Here is a 16,214-nt window from a genome sequence, read left to right as displayed (position 1 = left end):
CCAGTTTTTAGAGAAGACTGTTGAGCACCTACTGTGTGCTGGTTGTGGAGCAGCCGGGAGAGGCTGTGAGGCTCACCTGGGGGGCCCCTCCCCAGGAGTGCCACCTGTCAGGACAGTTCCTGCAGCGCTGTCTGCCCTGGATGGTGGAGGAGGCGGCTCCTCTCCTTGCTCCAGTGGCAATGGGGGCAGCTCCCCTGGCCGGGGCTGTGGAGCAGGGTTTGCCCTCGTGACAGAGTCGCATCGTGTTTGGCACAACAGGCAGACTGCGTGGCGGCGCCCTGGCCGGGGCTGGTCCTCGAGGGCAGGTGCCTCTGGTGGCGGTGTGACCTTCGGAGCAGAGCAGGAGATGGAAGCGCTGTGCTGAGGTTGACCACTCTCGGACTTCAGTTGTGTTTTCTTTAAAAACAAATATAAAAACTCTGTAAAACAATGCCATGTTGCTTAGGTTGTAGTTTACATCCCGAACGCCAGTTCACGCTGACACCTCCGAGACACGTGCCTCCGTCCCCTCCCCTCCTGTCCTGTCTGTGCTGCGCACGGCGTCTGTCCAGCTGCACTGCCCCCGGTGTCGGGTCTCTGCTCTCCTGCACCCGTGTTCCTGCGCCTCACAGACGAGTGAGTCTAACAGGATGCGGTACGACTTCGTGTCTTCAACACTCCTGTCCCCATCGAACAACGTGTCTCCTCAGCTTCGCCTCCACCTACAGCCAGTCTATCAGCAAATCCTCCTGCTTGTCCTTCCAAATACACAGCTCCCACCCGCCCTTGCAGGAGTCTGCTCCAAGGTACCGCCATCTCTTCCCTCCATTTCTAACGTGACATCTCTGCCGTCGACCTCTTCTACATCACCTGCCCGGAGCGTGTGCACGGGCAGCGGTCAGGGTGACACCGGGAGTAGGCCAGGCCACGTCACCTGCCTGGATGGAGCGTGTGCACGGGCAGCGGTCAGGGTGACACCGGGAGTAGGCCAGGTCACGTCACCTGCCTGGATGGAGCGTGTGCACGGGCAGCGGTCAGGGTGACACCGGGAGTAGGCCAGGTCACGTCACCTGCCTGGATGGAGCGTGTGCACGGGCAGCGGTCAGGGTGACACCGGGAGTAGGCCAGGTCAGGCGACATTGCTGCCCTGGGTCTGCAGTGGCTGCAAAGCCCCAGGACGGGCCAGAGGCCTGCTGACCCACCGGCCCCGGCCCAGCCCCTGGACAGTCTGCCCCAGCCTCAGGTCACGCAAAGTAAAAAGTGGCTTCAGTAACTTAACTTTTTTATCTTGAGGGCTCACTGAGCAGGTGACTTGTGGGTATTTCCTGAAAGCATCTCAAGTAGAAAGGTGGTGGTTTCCAGGCCTTATAGTTAAGAAGAATGTTAACAGTTTTTAAGCCACCTCCAGAGGCCAACATAATGGCAGTGACGCTCCATGTTAACTAACAGGTCGACTTGTGAGGGGGTCCGGCCACTAAGAAGCAACCGCTAGTTGGCGGGAAACTCCCCTCGAGGGGCTCCTGTTAAAGCACCAGAGCGTGAGAACGCCCTGATTTGAAGTTGCTTTTGCTGACGGCGGCCTGGAAGACGGTGAAGCCACAGGCACCCGCTCCTGGGAATTGTGTAGCGATCAGTCACAGTCCTGGCCCAGACACTAAGAGTCAGTCCGCGCTTGGCAAGGTCAGAGGCATTTTAGGTGCTTCGTTTAAGATTACGATTTCAGAATACTGAGCTGGGCACCAGGGGCTGGAGAGGAGCTGATGAGCTACTGAGCAGCAGGCACCTTGAGCCACGTAAAGCTCCGGCCTGACCCAGACTCTGGCACCCCAGGCCTCGCAGCCCCAGCCGGGCTCTGAGATGGCGAGGCCGCCTTCAGCAGCTCCCCGTGGGCAGACAGCGAACAGACAGAGCTGCTAGCCACGGTGACACCTCAGACAGGCGGGCGGCGCCCTGTGCGGCCTGCCCCCTGAACAGGCACACCCTCAGGCAGCGCTCACGTGTTCAGTGTGAGACCCCTGCTCACGCTGGATGAGGGTCCACCTGCAGGCGTCAGGCTGGCTCCCTTCCTGGCCGAGTTCATCGCAGACCAGCTGGCTCCGGCGTCAGGTGCACTAGCAAGGAGCTCCCTCCACAGACACCTGGGCCTCTGCCCGCCACTGCCTTGAAAGGGCTGACTCACCACGCGGTTTCTCTCACGGCGCCTGTGCCGGCTGCTCGCCGGGCCTCCGGCTTCTGCTGCGCCTCCAGCGGCGGAGACCCTGTGGCCTCGTGTGTGGTGGTCCTGCTGACCTGAGGCTGCGATAGCTGCGGGTGACTCCTAGGGTGGCCCGGCCACCCCCAGAACAACGGGATGGCATCACTGTGTGCTGGCACTGATGTCCTCAGAGGTACCTGTGTTCATAGACGGGGTCTCTACCGGCTGTTGGCTCCTGCACAGGCGTGGACAAGCGCTCCGTCCTGGGCGGGAGGGAGGAAGTGGGCCAGGCCCAGTCAGACCTGTGAACGCCTGTTGTTAAACCCGGACCTTGGAGGCCGCCGCCGACGTCCTAACGAAAGGGCTTATCGCCACGTGCTGGCCAGCGAGGACGGTCCTGGCGCCGGCTGGACCGCCAGCAGCAGGGCGGTGGTGTGGGAGCCGGCCCGTCCTGGGCCTGCTGAGCTGGCACGTGCCATGTGGTCTGGGGAGACAGCCGTGAGCCTCTGTGGGAGAGCTCCCAGGGTCCAGGGAAAATGGGGGTGGATGAGCGAGGAGGTGCTGGGACGCGCAGAGTCCGCAGGAAGGAGAGCTGTGCTGACCCTGGAAGGTGGGGGTGACGTCTGCAGTCGGATGTGAGCAGGAGGCGCTGGAGCCTGGTGGCCGGTTCCTCTGGATAATCACGAAGTAGCTCCGGAGATGACTGATCCCGCCAGGGTCCAAGGGAGGCTGCAGTGGGCTGCCTTCTCCCCTGCGGCTGCTGGGGTCAGTGTGGGACAGCTCGGCCTTGTCTGTCACCGGAGGACTGTGAGGATGGGGGCAAGGGGAGCTGCAGGGCTCAGGAGAGGGACGTGAGGGGTAGCAACCAGGACACAGGGTGGGTGGAACGGAGCCTGGGAGGCCCCAAGGGTGGAGCCCACGTGGAGGAGGAGCCTGGCCCTGGGTCCTTGGGTGGGGTGGGGCCCCTGCTCCAGCAAAGGCTCTGCAGCCGTGAGGACGGTGAGGTCCGGGGTTTCAGGGCACCAGAGAGCGGCGGCCTTCAGGGTACAGTCAGGGCCAGAGCCGACTGAGCCACAGAGGGTCACTGTGCACGGGTTACGTGGGACAGAGAAGGGTCCCGGGAGGCACCGGCTGCGATGCGAGTGAGCGCACACGCGGCCTCGGACAGGACCGGCGGCGCTGTGAGCAGGAGAGTCTCCCAGGTGGGATTCGAGCCAAGCCAGCTGTTAACGTGCAGGCGTGGGCTGGGGCGGCAAGTCCTGCGTGGGGCGGCGTGGACGCCCACTGACGACCATCTGAGCAGCAGCCCGCCCTGAGCCGTGTGGTCAGTTCCCTGAAGGCCCCTCAGTGCACGGCGGCTCTGGTGGCTTCCTCGTGCGGGAGCGGAGCGGGAGCACAGTTCCTCAGGTTAAACGCGGGTCGTAGCGCTGTGGCTTGGGCTGAGCATTGACCTATGAACCAGGAGGTCAGGGTTCGATCCCCGGTCAGGGCACAGGCCCGGTTGCGGGCTCCATCCCCAGTGTGGGGCGTGCAGGGGGCAGCCGATCCATGTTCCTCATCACTGATATTTCTCTCTCCCTTCCTCTCTCTGAAATAAAAGCATTTTTAAGCCTAAAAATTGAAATAAACCATAGTACTAAACTACGTTTATTTTAATAAAAAATAAGATCAGAGCCCGGGCCTTCGGGCGCCGTGCGGCAAGCAGCAGGGCGTAGCCTCCTGGGTGCGCCCTGGGTCCTGGGGGCCCTGAGCGGCGCAGCCCTGACCTGTGGTCCTGAGAGGCTGAGAAGGCCGCACGGGTGGGCGGAGCCCGGTCGGTGGAGACGGCAGGCTGCGGAGGCCTTGTCCACTACGGCGCCGGCGGGAGGAAGGCCGTGTCGTGGGGGTGGGGGAGGGGTGCCGGGCCCTCGTTCTCACCAGCTTGTCCCTTTGCCTTTAGCTCGGAAGCAGGAGATCATCAAGGTCACAGAGCAGCTGATCGAGGCCATCAACAACGGGGACTTCGAGGCGTACACGTGAGTGCGGGGGCTGCGTGGCCGGGGCAGTCTGCGGGAGCGCGTCCTCAGAGCCGAGTTCATCTGCATGTAACCCGGGCTCCCGTGTCAGCAGCAGCCTTCCTAGTATTTCAAGGGGTGAAGGACTTCCGTGCCCAGGAATCAGCAGGTGTGTCGGGATTTGAGGAGAAGAGGGCTTCGGAGAGGAATGGGGTTTCTCTGGGGGCGGAAGCAGTCAGCTCCACCCCCACAGGCAAAACAGGGCAGGAGGCAGAGAGAGGACAAGGGGCTCTAAACGTCCTTGCAGTTCCACAGGGGGCAGGGGAGAGGGGGGCAGGGAGAGGGGCGCAGGGCTGAGGGGCGTGGGGCCGAGGGGTGCAGGGAGAGGGGTACAGGGAGAGGGATGTGGGGAGAGGGGTACAGGGCAGAGGGGTGCAGGGAGAGGGGCGCAGGGCTAAGGGGTGCGGGGAGGGGTGCAGGGCAGAGGGGTGCAGGGAGAGGGGTGCAGGGCAGAGGGGTGCAGGGAGAGGGGCGCGGGGCAGAGGGGCGCAGAGCAGAGGGGCGTGGGGAGAGGGGTGTCTGTGGTGTCAGGCAGCCTCCACCTTCAGCAGCCCCGCTTGACTGTGAGGTGAAAACTGGTCTCAGCTCCCTCTGCCCCAGCTGGTTCCTCGCAGGCGAGAGGGTCTGACGGGTTGGGGCGGCCTCGGTCACGCAGAGGGAGTGGCCGCCGTGAGGCGATGAATGGCCTGGCTGCCTGAACCGGAAGCGGAGCCGGCAGCAACCGGAGGGCGTAGCGAGCCGGAAGCTCCTGCGGTGCTGAGCGTGAGGGCCGCCGCGGCTGGAGCGCATGGCCGTGCGTGCGTGCGGTTGGAGGAGAGGGTTAGGCAGTCCCGTCACTTCAGGCCGAGGACTCTCCCGACGAACATGGCACGTGGCCCTGGGCTTTGAATCTGAAACGTGGACGAGACCACGAACCAGGATTGTATTGAAGCCGCGTTCATAACAGAATTGGAAGCACCTCTGTGTCCAACGTCACGGGCGCCAAGAGGGTCCGTGGTGCATCGGACGCTGCAGACGTGGCAGAAAGATGGTGGCGCTGACGGCGCACACAGTCACCGAAGGTCAAGCGGGATGTGAGCGTGTTTCCAGACGATTCCAGCGGCATCAGCATAACGGAGAGAAACCGCGAGATGGTTTTTAAAAAGGAAAACTAGGTTGCTTTTGGGAGAACAAATTGGGGATTCCCACTTCTTCCCGCATTTGATGTGATGAGAAGTTATTTCCTTCATCATCGGCTACAATGGGCGGCACATGTAGACAGACGAGGGTGACAGCGTGAGTCTGAATCAAGGCCAGCACTGCTCCTCAGGTTACATGTGTGCTAGTGCAGACACGTACATATGTGTTCGTGTGGATTGCTCTCCAGGTTACATGTGTGCAGACATGCACATACGTGTTTGTATGGATTGCTCTCCAGGTTACGTGTGTGCTAGTGCAGACATGCACATGTGTGTTTGTGTGGACTGTTCCCCAGATTACATGTGTGTGCTAGTGCAGGCATGTGCATATGAGTTTGCGGCATCAGCTCTGGAATGTGGCCTCGGAGTGACCTCGGAAGAAGGGACGGGGAGATGTGGGGTAAACAGGACACCTGCCCCCTCTCTCCTGCTGGTGGGACTGTCACACCAGGTGACCCTCCAGACAGAGCCGCTTCCTGCTCAGGCTCGTGTGCACGCACGCCCCCTGTGGAACAGAAGTATGCTCTCTTGGGGCGCAGCCGGGCAGAAGTGGCAAACAGGGCTCCCTGGTTCTCCGTTTTAAGGGCGTTTCAAGCGAGGCACTTCCTTGGAGTCCCCTCAGGTCCCGATGCCCTTGCCTGGGGTCGGCCTGACTGCGCGGCAGGCCCAGGGACAGCCCACGCCCTCTCTCGCCAGCCGCCTGCCCGAGACCTGGTCCAGAGCACGCACCCACAGGCCAAGTGTAGCTTCCTGAGCCGTGTCTTAATGCAGAGTGGTTACAGGAGGGACACGTATGTACATACGTGCATGAGAGAACAGATGGACAGGTTTTCGGATGGATTGAGTCTTGATGGCTGGCAGAGGGGTCATAGCAAGCGATCTCAGTGAGTCCATGCCGGTGGGAGAGGAAAGCTCGGCCCCCCGGTGCTGACAGCCACATCATCTCTGGAGGTGCCCTGGGCCCGCACAAGCCTGTGGTTACCATGGGAACACTGTGCATCCCGTGGCTCCTTAGAAAGAGGCTGTATGTGTTTGGCGTTGAGCTTGACACCACCAGCCCACCGGAGCCTCAGGCAAAGCCCAAACCCCCTCCCACGCCCCTTCCAGGCTTTCTGACCACAGAGCAGCCACTGTGATGTTTCATTTTAAAACTACGTCCACGACTGTTCTTACACTCAGTCCCGCGTCCTACGAACGGCGCTTTCAGACCATAGTGCGTTTGCCTTGTGACGCTTGTATTTCTGTTGGGCAGTGAAAACGTCCTCCCTCGGGGGGGGGACTTGCCCTATGGAATCTGGGTGCCGACCCAGCAGAACACAAATTAGTCCAGAACCCTTCCGTGGCGGCTTCTGTCTCCTGTGTGAGCATCCACTAATCTTCACGCCCAGAGTTTATGTCACGTCCTGGGATGCCCACTGATCCGGGACTGCCTCCCCGCGTGCCCCCGGGGACTTCTGCACACCCAGCAATGCTCCTGTCAGACCATCATCGTCCCCAGACTCACTGCGTTTCATAGCTCTGTGCCGGTGCTCACTGCCGCCCCCCACACTCCAGGAACACTGCCCAGACGTAAAAGCCCGGCTCCAACTCCTGCCTCTTCTAAGTCTGTCCGTCTTGTGTGCAAGTGACCTGGTTATTGAGACTCTGCTTGCTACTCTTCCAGGTTCATTGTTGTGTTCTGATTGCTTGTTTCGGAGAAGATCTGCCACATGAGAGGTGTTAAAGAAAACCCGTTGGCTTTCTCTGAAGACGTATTTAAAACGGTGCCGTGCTTTGTTGAATCGGATTTCTAGGATTAAAAAGAAAACTGTGTGTGCATTTGAACCGCTCATTAACTTCATGTTGAAAGTTAAATAAACTTAAGCAGAAGATGACTAAGCTTGCGAACATTGCCAGGAAGTGTGGGATGTGACAGCTGCTTTCACGGCGATCAGAACATAGAAGTGTGTCGCGATGGAGAAGGTGTAAAAAGTAGCCCAAACGTGGTTCCTTTCAGAGCCAGAGCGGGCTTGGTGGGCTCGGACAGCATTCACACACAGTAACTTAGAGAGCTGGAGCGACTGGGGAGGCCTCGGAACGCGCCTGACGCTAACACAGGAGGAACTTGTAAAAGCTGCCGTCTGCTGGACCCGGTGCCAGCCTGCCCGTCACGTGGGGTCTGCCCCTCCCTCTCCCCCTCCCCCCCCCCCACCTCCCCAGGCGAGGTTGGGCAGGGGTTACAGTTTTGTGTTTTAGACTCTGTCACGGACTTGGGTGGACCAGAATGGATATGTGTGAAACAACAAGGTACAGGAATTCTTTCGTTAATTTTCATTGTTTTTTCCTTACAGAAAAATCTGTGACCCGGGCCTCACTGCTTTTGAGCCGGAAGCTCTGGGCAACTTGGTAGAAGGGATGGACTTCCATCGGTTCTACTTTGAAAACGGTACCGTCATCCTACCTCCATGGCATGCCTTTTCCCGCTGCTCTTGGAATTTCTCCCCAGTTTGCAGCTTCTTTGGCTCTTTTATGCAATGAGTATTTTCAGTATTTCAAATTGAAAAAATTGACAGGGTTGCCTGGCTGGTGTGGCTCAGTAGATTGAGAGTCATCCTATGTACCAAGAGGTCATGGTTTGACTCCTGGTCAGGGCACATGCTCAAGTTCCAGGCTCAGTCCCCAGTGTGGAGGCAGCCAGTGGATATTGATGTTTCTCTCTCATCAATGTTTCTCTCTCTCCCCCTCCCTCTCTCTCTCAAAATCAATAAAAACATTAAAAAGTTGACAGGGTTGAAGGTGTTAGTGTGTTTTGAAAAATACCAGGTTTTGTATAAAAAGTAATGCTGATTGAATCACCCATACAAGCCCCAGTAAAGGTGTGATATAGGCAGCAAAGTGAGTTCCCCAAAAATGCGTTATTTCAAGTTTTCATAAAACATTGTTCACATGAAAAAGCGAAGAAGCCTACAGTCCAGAGAGCGGCCCAGCCCACCCGGTGCTCCCGTCAGAGCGAAGGCGAGTGGCCGTGAGGCCGCAGGCCCGCGCTCAGGTGAAGGTTTTATGGCCTCCGAGGCCACGTTTCAGAGCAAGTGACGAAGAAAGGCCTGCAGAAGAGCTGGCGCCCCCCCCCCCCCACCTCCCCGATGCGGGCGGGCTCTGCGGGCTGAGGGAGGACAGGCCGCTGTGGAGGGAACGCGTTTGCGAGCGGACAAGGTGACTGTGTGGTCACTGGCCTCGCCAAGCTCCCGAGGTGGCCTCGCCTCTGCCAGCTCCAGGCGGGGAGCGGGGGCTGGCCTGCGACGCCTGCCTGCCCAGCACACTCCGCACAGTGCCCTCCCTGCCCGCCTGGCGCCCGCTCACACATCCCCCCCGAGGGCGGGAGCAGGTTTGCCCAAGAGTCAGAGGCTCAGCCTGCTGGGGCCTACGAGGACCTGCGCCCTCTGCACGGACCTCCACGCCTCAGTCCTCCCGTCAGCACCGCCAGCTCAGGCCTGGGCTTCTCCCTGGGTGGAGCTGGCCTGGCCTGGGCGGGCGTGCTGAGCGAAGGGCCTCAGGCTGGGGGGCACCAACCAGGCCTCTTCGTCGGAGACAGCGGCCTCCATGCCTGTTCCACAGCCTCCTGCCCCACACACGGCACCACCAGGACACACAAGGCCCGGAGCCTGCCCTGCCTGTGTCCCGGCAGCACTGCCCGGGGCCGAGCGGAATAGAACTGGCCCTGCTGCTCTCCACGAAGCGTCGCTGAGTCGGAGGAAGGAGTGGCCTTCGCTCGCTGATCCCGCTGAGGGGCCTGGTGTGGTGTCTGTACGTGGGCTGAGAGCTCTTTCCTCTCCTCCGCAGCTCTGTCCAAAAGCAGCAAGCCCGTCCACACGATCCTCCTGAACCCGCACGTGCACCTGCTGGGCGAGGACGCGGCCTGCATCGCCTACATCCGGCTCACCCAGTACACGGACGGCGGCGGGAGGCCCAGGACCATGCAGTCAGAGGAGACGCGCGTGTGGCACCGCCGGGACGGGAAGTGGCAGAATGTGCACTTCCATCGCTCGGGGTCCCCCACGGTGCCCACCAAGTAAGTGTCCCCACGGTGCTCACCGAGTAAGTGTCCCCGCGGTGCCCACCGAGTAATTGTCCCCGCGGTGCCCACCGAGTAAGTGTCCCCGCGGTGCCCACCGAGTAAGTGTCCCCGCGGTGCCCGCCGAGTAATTGTCCCCGCGGTGCCCGCCGAGTAAGTGTCCCCGCGGTGCCCGCCGAGTAAGTGTCCCCGCGGTGCCCGCCGAGTAAGTGTCCCCGCGGTGCCCACCGAGTAAGTGTCCCCCGCGGTGCCCACCGAGTAAGTGTCCCCGCGGTGCCCGCCGAGTAAGTGTCCCCCGCGGTGCCCACCGAGTAAGTGTCCCCGCGGTGCCCACCGAGTAAGTGTCCCCGCGGTGCCCACCGAGTAATTGTCCCCGCGGTGCCCGCCGAGTAAGTGTCCCCGCGGTGCCCGCCGAGTAAGTGTCCCCGCGGTGCCCGCCGAGTAAGTGTCCCGGCCGCCAGGCTGTCACTCAGCCACTGCTCCTAGAGGGCATCACATGGGAGTGGGCATCACACGTGGGAGTGGGTGTAACCCATGCGTCCAGTGTGGGCTGACCGGCTGCAGCGTCTCCCTGTAGGGCCAGGTGCGAACTAGGGTGCTTCTCGGGCTGGGCTGTCAGCACCAATCACGGTCCGTGTGAGAGGACGGCCTGACTGACCTCACTGACATACGGGCAGTGGGAGGGCCGTGGGGGAATATCCGGGGCTTTCTAAAGCGTCAGTGTAACCTCAGGTGCCTCAGCCCACAGGCCACCCACCAGCTGGTCACAGACATCACTCACTCACTCGTTACTTTATCTTTTTTATTAAGTTGATTGGGGTGACGTTCAACATGAACATACAGGTCTCAGGTGTGGGTTTCTGTGTGACAAGATCGGTGCATTGCACCCTGCGCCCACCACCCACAGGGACATTTCTCCTCCTGTCACCTCATATTAGGGCCCCTCCTCCCCCCAGCCTCTTCCCTCTGGCAACCACCACACTGTTAGTGCTTTCTGTGTTCACGAGTTTCAGTTTTATAGCCCACGTATGAGTGAAGTCATATGGCTCTTAGCCTTTCCCGGCTGATGTATTTCACCCAGCATAATGTTCTCAAGGTCCCTCCATGGCGCTGTTTCGTCCTACCTTGTGGCTGAGTATATTCCATTGTGTTATGGACCACGTCTTCTGTATCCGGTCCTCTATCGCGGGACACTTTGGTTGTTTCCATGTCTTGGCCACCGTGAATAAGGAACACAGAGGGGCATATATCTTTGTGATACATGATTTCGAGGTTTTTTTGTGTATATACCCAGAGAGGGATTACTGGGTGGTATGGTAGCTCTATTCTTAATTTTCTGAGGAATCGCTAGACTGCTTTCCATAGTGGCTGTACCGTCTATATTCCCACCAGCAGGGAATGAGGGTTCCCTTTTCTCCACAACCTCTCCAACACTTGTCATTGCTTGTCTTGTTGATAATGGCCACTCTAACAGGTGTGAGGTGGTAGCTCATTGTAGTTTTGATTTGCGTTTTCCTAATTGCCAATGAGGTTGAATATCTTTTAATATACTAGTGGTCCGGTGCACAAAATTCGTGCACAGGAGGGGAGGGGTTCCCTCAGCCCAGCCTGTACCCTCTCCCATTGGGGACCCCTTGGGGGATGTCCAACTGCCGGTTTAGGCCCGATCCGACGGGCCTAAACCGGCAGTCGGACATCCCTCTCGCAATCTGGGACCGCTGGCTCCTAACCGCTCACCTGCCTGCCTGCCTGATTGCCCCTGACTGCCTCTGCCTGCCTGCATGATTGCCCCTAACCCCTCTGCCTGCCTGCCTGATCGACCCTAACTGCCCTCCCCTGCCGGCCTGATCTCACCCCCAACTGCCTTCTCTGCCTTGGCCCCCACCACCATGGCTTTGTCTGGAAGGAAGTCAGACGTCTGGAAGATGTCCTGTTGACCCAGTCTAATTAGCATATTACCCTTTTATTAGTATAGCTAGATTATATAGGATAGGATTGCTTAAATGGGGAAAGCCTTTTTCAGCAGGAGGAGATGCTCTTGGCAGACAAAAACACATAATCCCTATATGTGGACTGATGGCCATATGCACTATGCTGCCAAACCGGTCATTAAAAAATTGAACCGCTTTCTTACACCTTACACCAAACAGCTGTTTCCCTTAAAACCCCTCCTCAGCCCCCACCTTAGGTTCTGCCTTCGTAGTTCACCCAGATTAGGTTCTGATTGGTTAGTTTCTATGCCAGTCAACGTCAGAAGCTCCGCCTCCTAAGCAGCCATTGGCTCCTCACACTTCACCCAGATTTGGTTCTGATTGGTCAGTTTCTATGCCAGTCAGTGTCTCTGGGCCTATCTACAGGCCTGATCAGAGAGGTGGGGCTGATCAGCAGCCCCCGTGGAGGCCCAGAGAGAAAGAGAGGCACGGCTGCTGGCCAGGCCTGGAGAGAAAGAGAGAGGCAAGGGCTGATCAATAGCTGCCACTGAGGCTACAGATCAGACCCTGCTTCTCTCCCTGGGCCTCTCTCCGGATCTGATCCACAGCCCCCTCGGCAGTCAGTGCTGGGTTGCCGTGACTGACTTCCAGTTGGTTGAGCCTTCAGTCATTACGTTATAGACCCTGGGTTTTTATATATTAGGATTGGATATTCATATGTCTTCTTAGGGGAGGTGTGTTTTCAGGTCCTCTATCCACTTTTTGATTGGGTAGTTTGTTTGGTGTTGAGTTTTATGAGTTCTTTATATTTTGATCAAACCTTTGTGGGAGCTACTGTTTGCAAATATCTCCCATCTGGTTGGCTGCCTCTTTGTTTTGTCGTCAGTTACTTCTGTGCAGCTTTTTAGGTTGATATCGTCCCATTCATTTGTTTTTGCCTTTACTTCCCTGGCCTTTGGGGTCAAGTTCATAAAATGTTCTCTACAATCAAGGTCCATACATTTGGTACCTATATTTTCATCTCTGTAACTTATTGTTTCAGGTTTTATATTTAGGTCTTTGATCCATTTTGAATTAATTTTTTAATGTTTTTACTTATTTCAGAGAGAAGAAGGGAGAGGGAGAGAGAGACAGAAACCTCAATGATGAGAGAGAATCATTGATTGGCTGCCTCACACACACCCCCCACCAGGGAATGAGCCTGCAACTCTGGCATGTGCCCTGACTGGGAGTCAAACCAGGCATGACTTCCTGGTTCATGGGTCAGCCTGGGCCAAACAAGCCGGGCTGAGTTAACTTTTGTACCTGGGGACAAACTGCATCCAGTGTCATTCGTTTGCATGTGGCTGTCCAGGCTTCCCAGCACCGCTGATTGAAGAGCCCATCTTTACTCCACTGTGTTTCTGGCTGCTTTGTGGAGAATCACCTGCCCATCCACCTGTGGTTTCATGTCTGGGCTGGCTGTTCTGTTCCAGTGATCTGTGTGTCTGTCTCTCAGCCAATGCCATGCTTCTTGATGATGTAACTCTGTAGTGTAATTGGAAGTCAGGTAGCTGATACTTCCAGCTCCTTTCTTTTTTCTCAGGGTTGCTTTGGCTGTTCGGGGTCTTTTGTAGTTCCATACAAATCTGATGATTTCTCATTCTATTTCTTTAAGAAATGACATTGGGATTTTGACGAGGAATGCACTAAATCTGCATATTGCTTTGGGTAATATGGCCATTTTAACTAGTTGATTCTTCCAACCCTTGAGCACGGATTATTTTTCCATTGTGCTGTGTCTTTTTTAATCTTTTTTAATAATGCTTTGTAATTTTCTGTGTGTAAGTCTTTCATGTTCTTTATTAAGTTTATTCCTAGGTATTCTTTTGGTTGCAATTGCAAAAGGAATTGTTTTGTTTTTGTTCCATTTCTTTTTCTGAAGTTTTATTATTAGTGTATAGGAAGGCAGTGGGTTTTGCACATTGATTTTATATCCTGCAACTTGACTGTGTTTGTTTATTGTTTCTAGTTTTCTGTGGAGTCTTTAGGGTTTTCTCTGTACAGCATCATGTCGTCCGCAAAAAGGCAGTGGGCGGAGCTCGGGGGCACGGAGGAGGCCATGCAGTGCTTGGACACTGGCTGTGGGTGGAGGGGCTGGTGGGCACAGGGCTGATGAGAAGCGAGAGGGTGTCTCTGTGCAGCTGTGGCCCCTCCTCATCTCAGCCGGTCCTCTCGCCAGGTTCACCCCTTAATGTCCGGGGGCGGGGGGAGTGAAGGTCACACAGCGGACATTCACCTCACCCCAGAGACTCGTCCGGAGCTCTTGGCTCGGAGCCACAGGTGGCCAGGCCCCGTCCAGACCTCGCCAGGTGCATGGGGCTGGAGCTGGGCTTGTCGAAGCGCGTCCACAGGGAGAAACGAGAAGTGGACATTCAGTCTGAAGACCGTGCTGTGCACAAGGAATGTCACAATCATGAGAAACCCATTTTGGGTGTTTTTTACCCCAAAGAGGGACAGGACAGATGGCCCTTCCACGTGCAGGGGGCAGCGTCCTGCAGGCGAGGCTCCCGGACCCGGTGTCCCAGAGCCGCCGTGCTCGTGGCCGGAGGCTGAGCACAGCCTCTCTCACCAGCACTCCTGTCCCTCAGGAGGCGCCTCGTGGCGGCCAGCCATCTCAGGCTCGCACCTCCCCGTGTCCCGCGAGCAGCACCGGCCTCGGCCGGACCAGGGCGCCCAGAGCTGCGTGGCTGCTCCCCGAGGTTTTCTCCGCGGGACACACTGTGGGAAGCGAGGCCTTTGGGCATCGGTGGCAGCACAGCCTCCTGCAGGCCTGGCCGCCTGGGCTTCCAGCCCCGGGGGCCTCGGGCGGGAGTCACTCAGTCACGCAGACAGGCCTCCCGCCTGCTCTGGGGCCTTGGTGCCCTCCTGGCTCCGCCCCGCCTCAGCCCCCTGAACTGGAGAGCGGCTGCCGTGAAATCCGGGCCTCAGCTGCTGCTGTGGATCCTTCTCTGAACCCGGACGGGGAGGGCTCAGGGGCGCCTCCCTGTCGGCGTGGCCCCCCGGGGGTGGGAGTGGGACAGGAGCCGAGGTGGCTGTGTCGCTGTCTGTTTCCCCGGGGCTGCTCCTTCCTCACTGGCTGCTCCCTGTGTGCTCGGAGCCCGGCCTGTCACCCGCAGCTCAGCGCCGCGTGGACAGACGGACAGACGACTGACGGACTCCCGTGAGTGTGGCCTCTGGGAGCACCTCAGCCCGGGGTTCAGCTCACGGGGCCCGCTCACCGCACAGCAGTTGGAGGCTGCGGTCTAACTTCTCCCCTTCCTCCTGGCAGCTAAGCACCCGTGCCACGTCGGCCTCGTGTCTCAGGCACCGGACGGGACCGGGCCCTGGTGCCGCGGCTCGTCATCGGCCTGCTGTCGTGTGTACCCCGCGGACAGCTGCACCCCGGGAGGCCGCCGTTCCGCCCGAGGACCGCCTGCTCCTCGTGTCCGTTCCTGCCAAGACGCAGCGGCCCCGCTGTCCCCGGACGGCGTGCACGGAAATGTACATTTTTACACGTTGCTAGACCGCGTGTTCCCTAGTGTGTCCCGGCGAGTGGCGCTGCCCCGAGGGTGCGGCACGGTGCCATTGGTGGTCGGACCCACGTGGGTCCGAGTGTGATCGCGGGGGTGGCGGCACTGCCGGGACCGCTGGGCTGCCTTTCTGTCCCTCAGATCTGCTCTGGTTTCTCACTTTCCCCGTTTCTAACGTTTTCCCATCCTCCTCTTCGCTTTCTCTGTCTGGTGTGTGAGCAGTGGGATGTGTGTAACAAAGGGAAATGGAGCCCAGGCCTCAGGCCCCGCCCGCGGCTGCACACCTTGGGGCCCACGGGGTGTACGGGGTGTGGTGGGGGTAGGGTTGTGATTTGCTTGGAGTGGGGACCGGGAGGCGGCCCGGCCAGGCCTGTGGCCGGAAGCCCCGGGAGGGCCGCCCCAGCGGTCCCGTCCTCACAGCGATTTGAACTGGGGGTGACTGCGCTTCTCGGGGTCTCAGCCACACCCTGAGGAGGCCTCCCTCCCGGGCCAGGGGCAGGGCTGGTGTGGGTCCCGCCCTGCTGTCCCGTGTCCTAGTGTCTGTGCCGCCCGCGTGCATGCCCCGCGTGGCTCCCTGCACCGCCCGCACCCCTCCCAGCAGGCGCAGAGCCACCCTGCGTGTCCTCCTGGGTGTGCGGGAGGCACCGCTCTCCGCCCGCCACACGCCTGCACCGTGTATCCAGTCAAAGTGAGCGCATGGCGCCCGTGAAGTGGCAGCTCCTCCTCCCGGGCCCCCTCCCTCCTGTGACGCGGCTGCACACGGACACGTGTGCTCACGGGAGCACGTGGGCACTGGGCGCTGGGAAGCACCGCAGCTGCCACAGGCCCTGCACACGACTCGCCGTGACGGCGAGGGCGGCTGACATATTTAAGAGTTAATAAATCTGTGATTTCTGCTGGCAGCGTGTCCGACTCCCTCCTCAGGAACGGGCTCTTGCGCCTTCACCGTCCCACTGCGCGGGGCAGGCAGCGGGGGTTTGTCCGGAGCACGGGGTGCTGGGAGCAGAGCGCCCCGCTCAGGGGCACCCCTGTGTGTTCCAGACCATTCTCCCCTTCAGCCCAGGGCTCCCCTCCTGTGGACTCCAGGCCCCCGCTCCCCGGGAGCATGGGGAGTCAGGCTGGAGCTGCATGTGGCCTGCAGGGAGGGCAACCCGGGTGGGGGGGGCAGCCGAGAGGGGGAGGGGGAGGGAGGCAGCCGGGAGGGGGAGGGGGAGGGAGGCCGCCGGGAGGGGGAGGGGGAGGGAGGGCAGCCGAGAGGGGGAGGGGGAGGGAGGGC

At 59.3% G+C, this 16,214-nt stretch overlaps 1 protein-coding gene across 4 annotated transcripts in view; it reads left to right on the top strand.

The window, feature by feature from the left end:
* CAMK2D (calcium/calmodulin dependent protein kinase II delta) overlaps positions 1-15,837 on the top strand; it is a 156,155-nt gene extending 140,318 nt beyond the window's left edge. For all 4 annotated transcript variants that reach the window (XM_028130220.2, XM_028130216.2, XM_028130217.2 and 1 more), the window contains 4 exons: positions 4,113-4,188; positions 7,736-7,830; positions 9,225-9,453; positions 14,698-15,837. In XM_028130220.2, coding sequence (XP_027986021.1) covers positions 4,113-4,188; positions 7,736-7,830; positions 9,225-9,453; positions 14,698-14,701 — 404 coding nt within the window. In that variant the 3' untranslated portion in view covers positions 14,702-15,837. The remainder of the gene's footprint in view (positions 1-4,112; positions 4,189-7,735; positions 7,831-9,224; positions 9,454-14,697) is intronic.
* The last annotated feature ends 377 nt before the right edge of the window (positions 15,838-16,214 follow it).

This window comes from Eptesicus fuscus, chromosome 6 (genome assembly GCF_027574615.1).
Source record: "Eptesicus fuscus isolate TK198812 chromosome 6, DD_ASM_mEF_20220401, whole genome shotgun sequence".
NCBI classification, from domain to species: Eukaryota; Metazoa; Chordata; class Mammalia; order Chiroptera; family Vespertilionidae; genus Eptesicus; species Eptesicus fuscus.
Note: the sequence above shows the minus strand (reverse complement) of the source record. Positions and strands in the feature narration are given on the sequence as shown.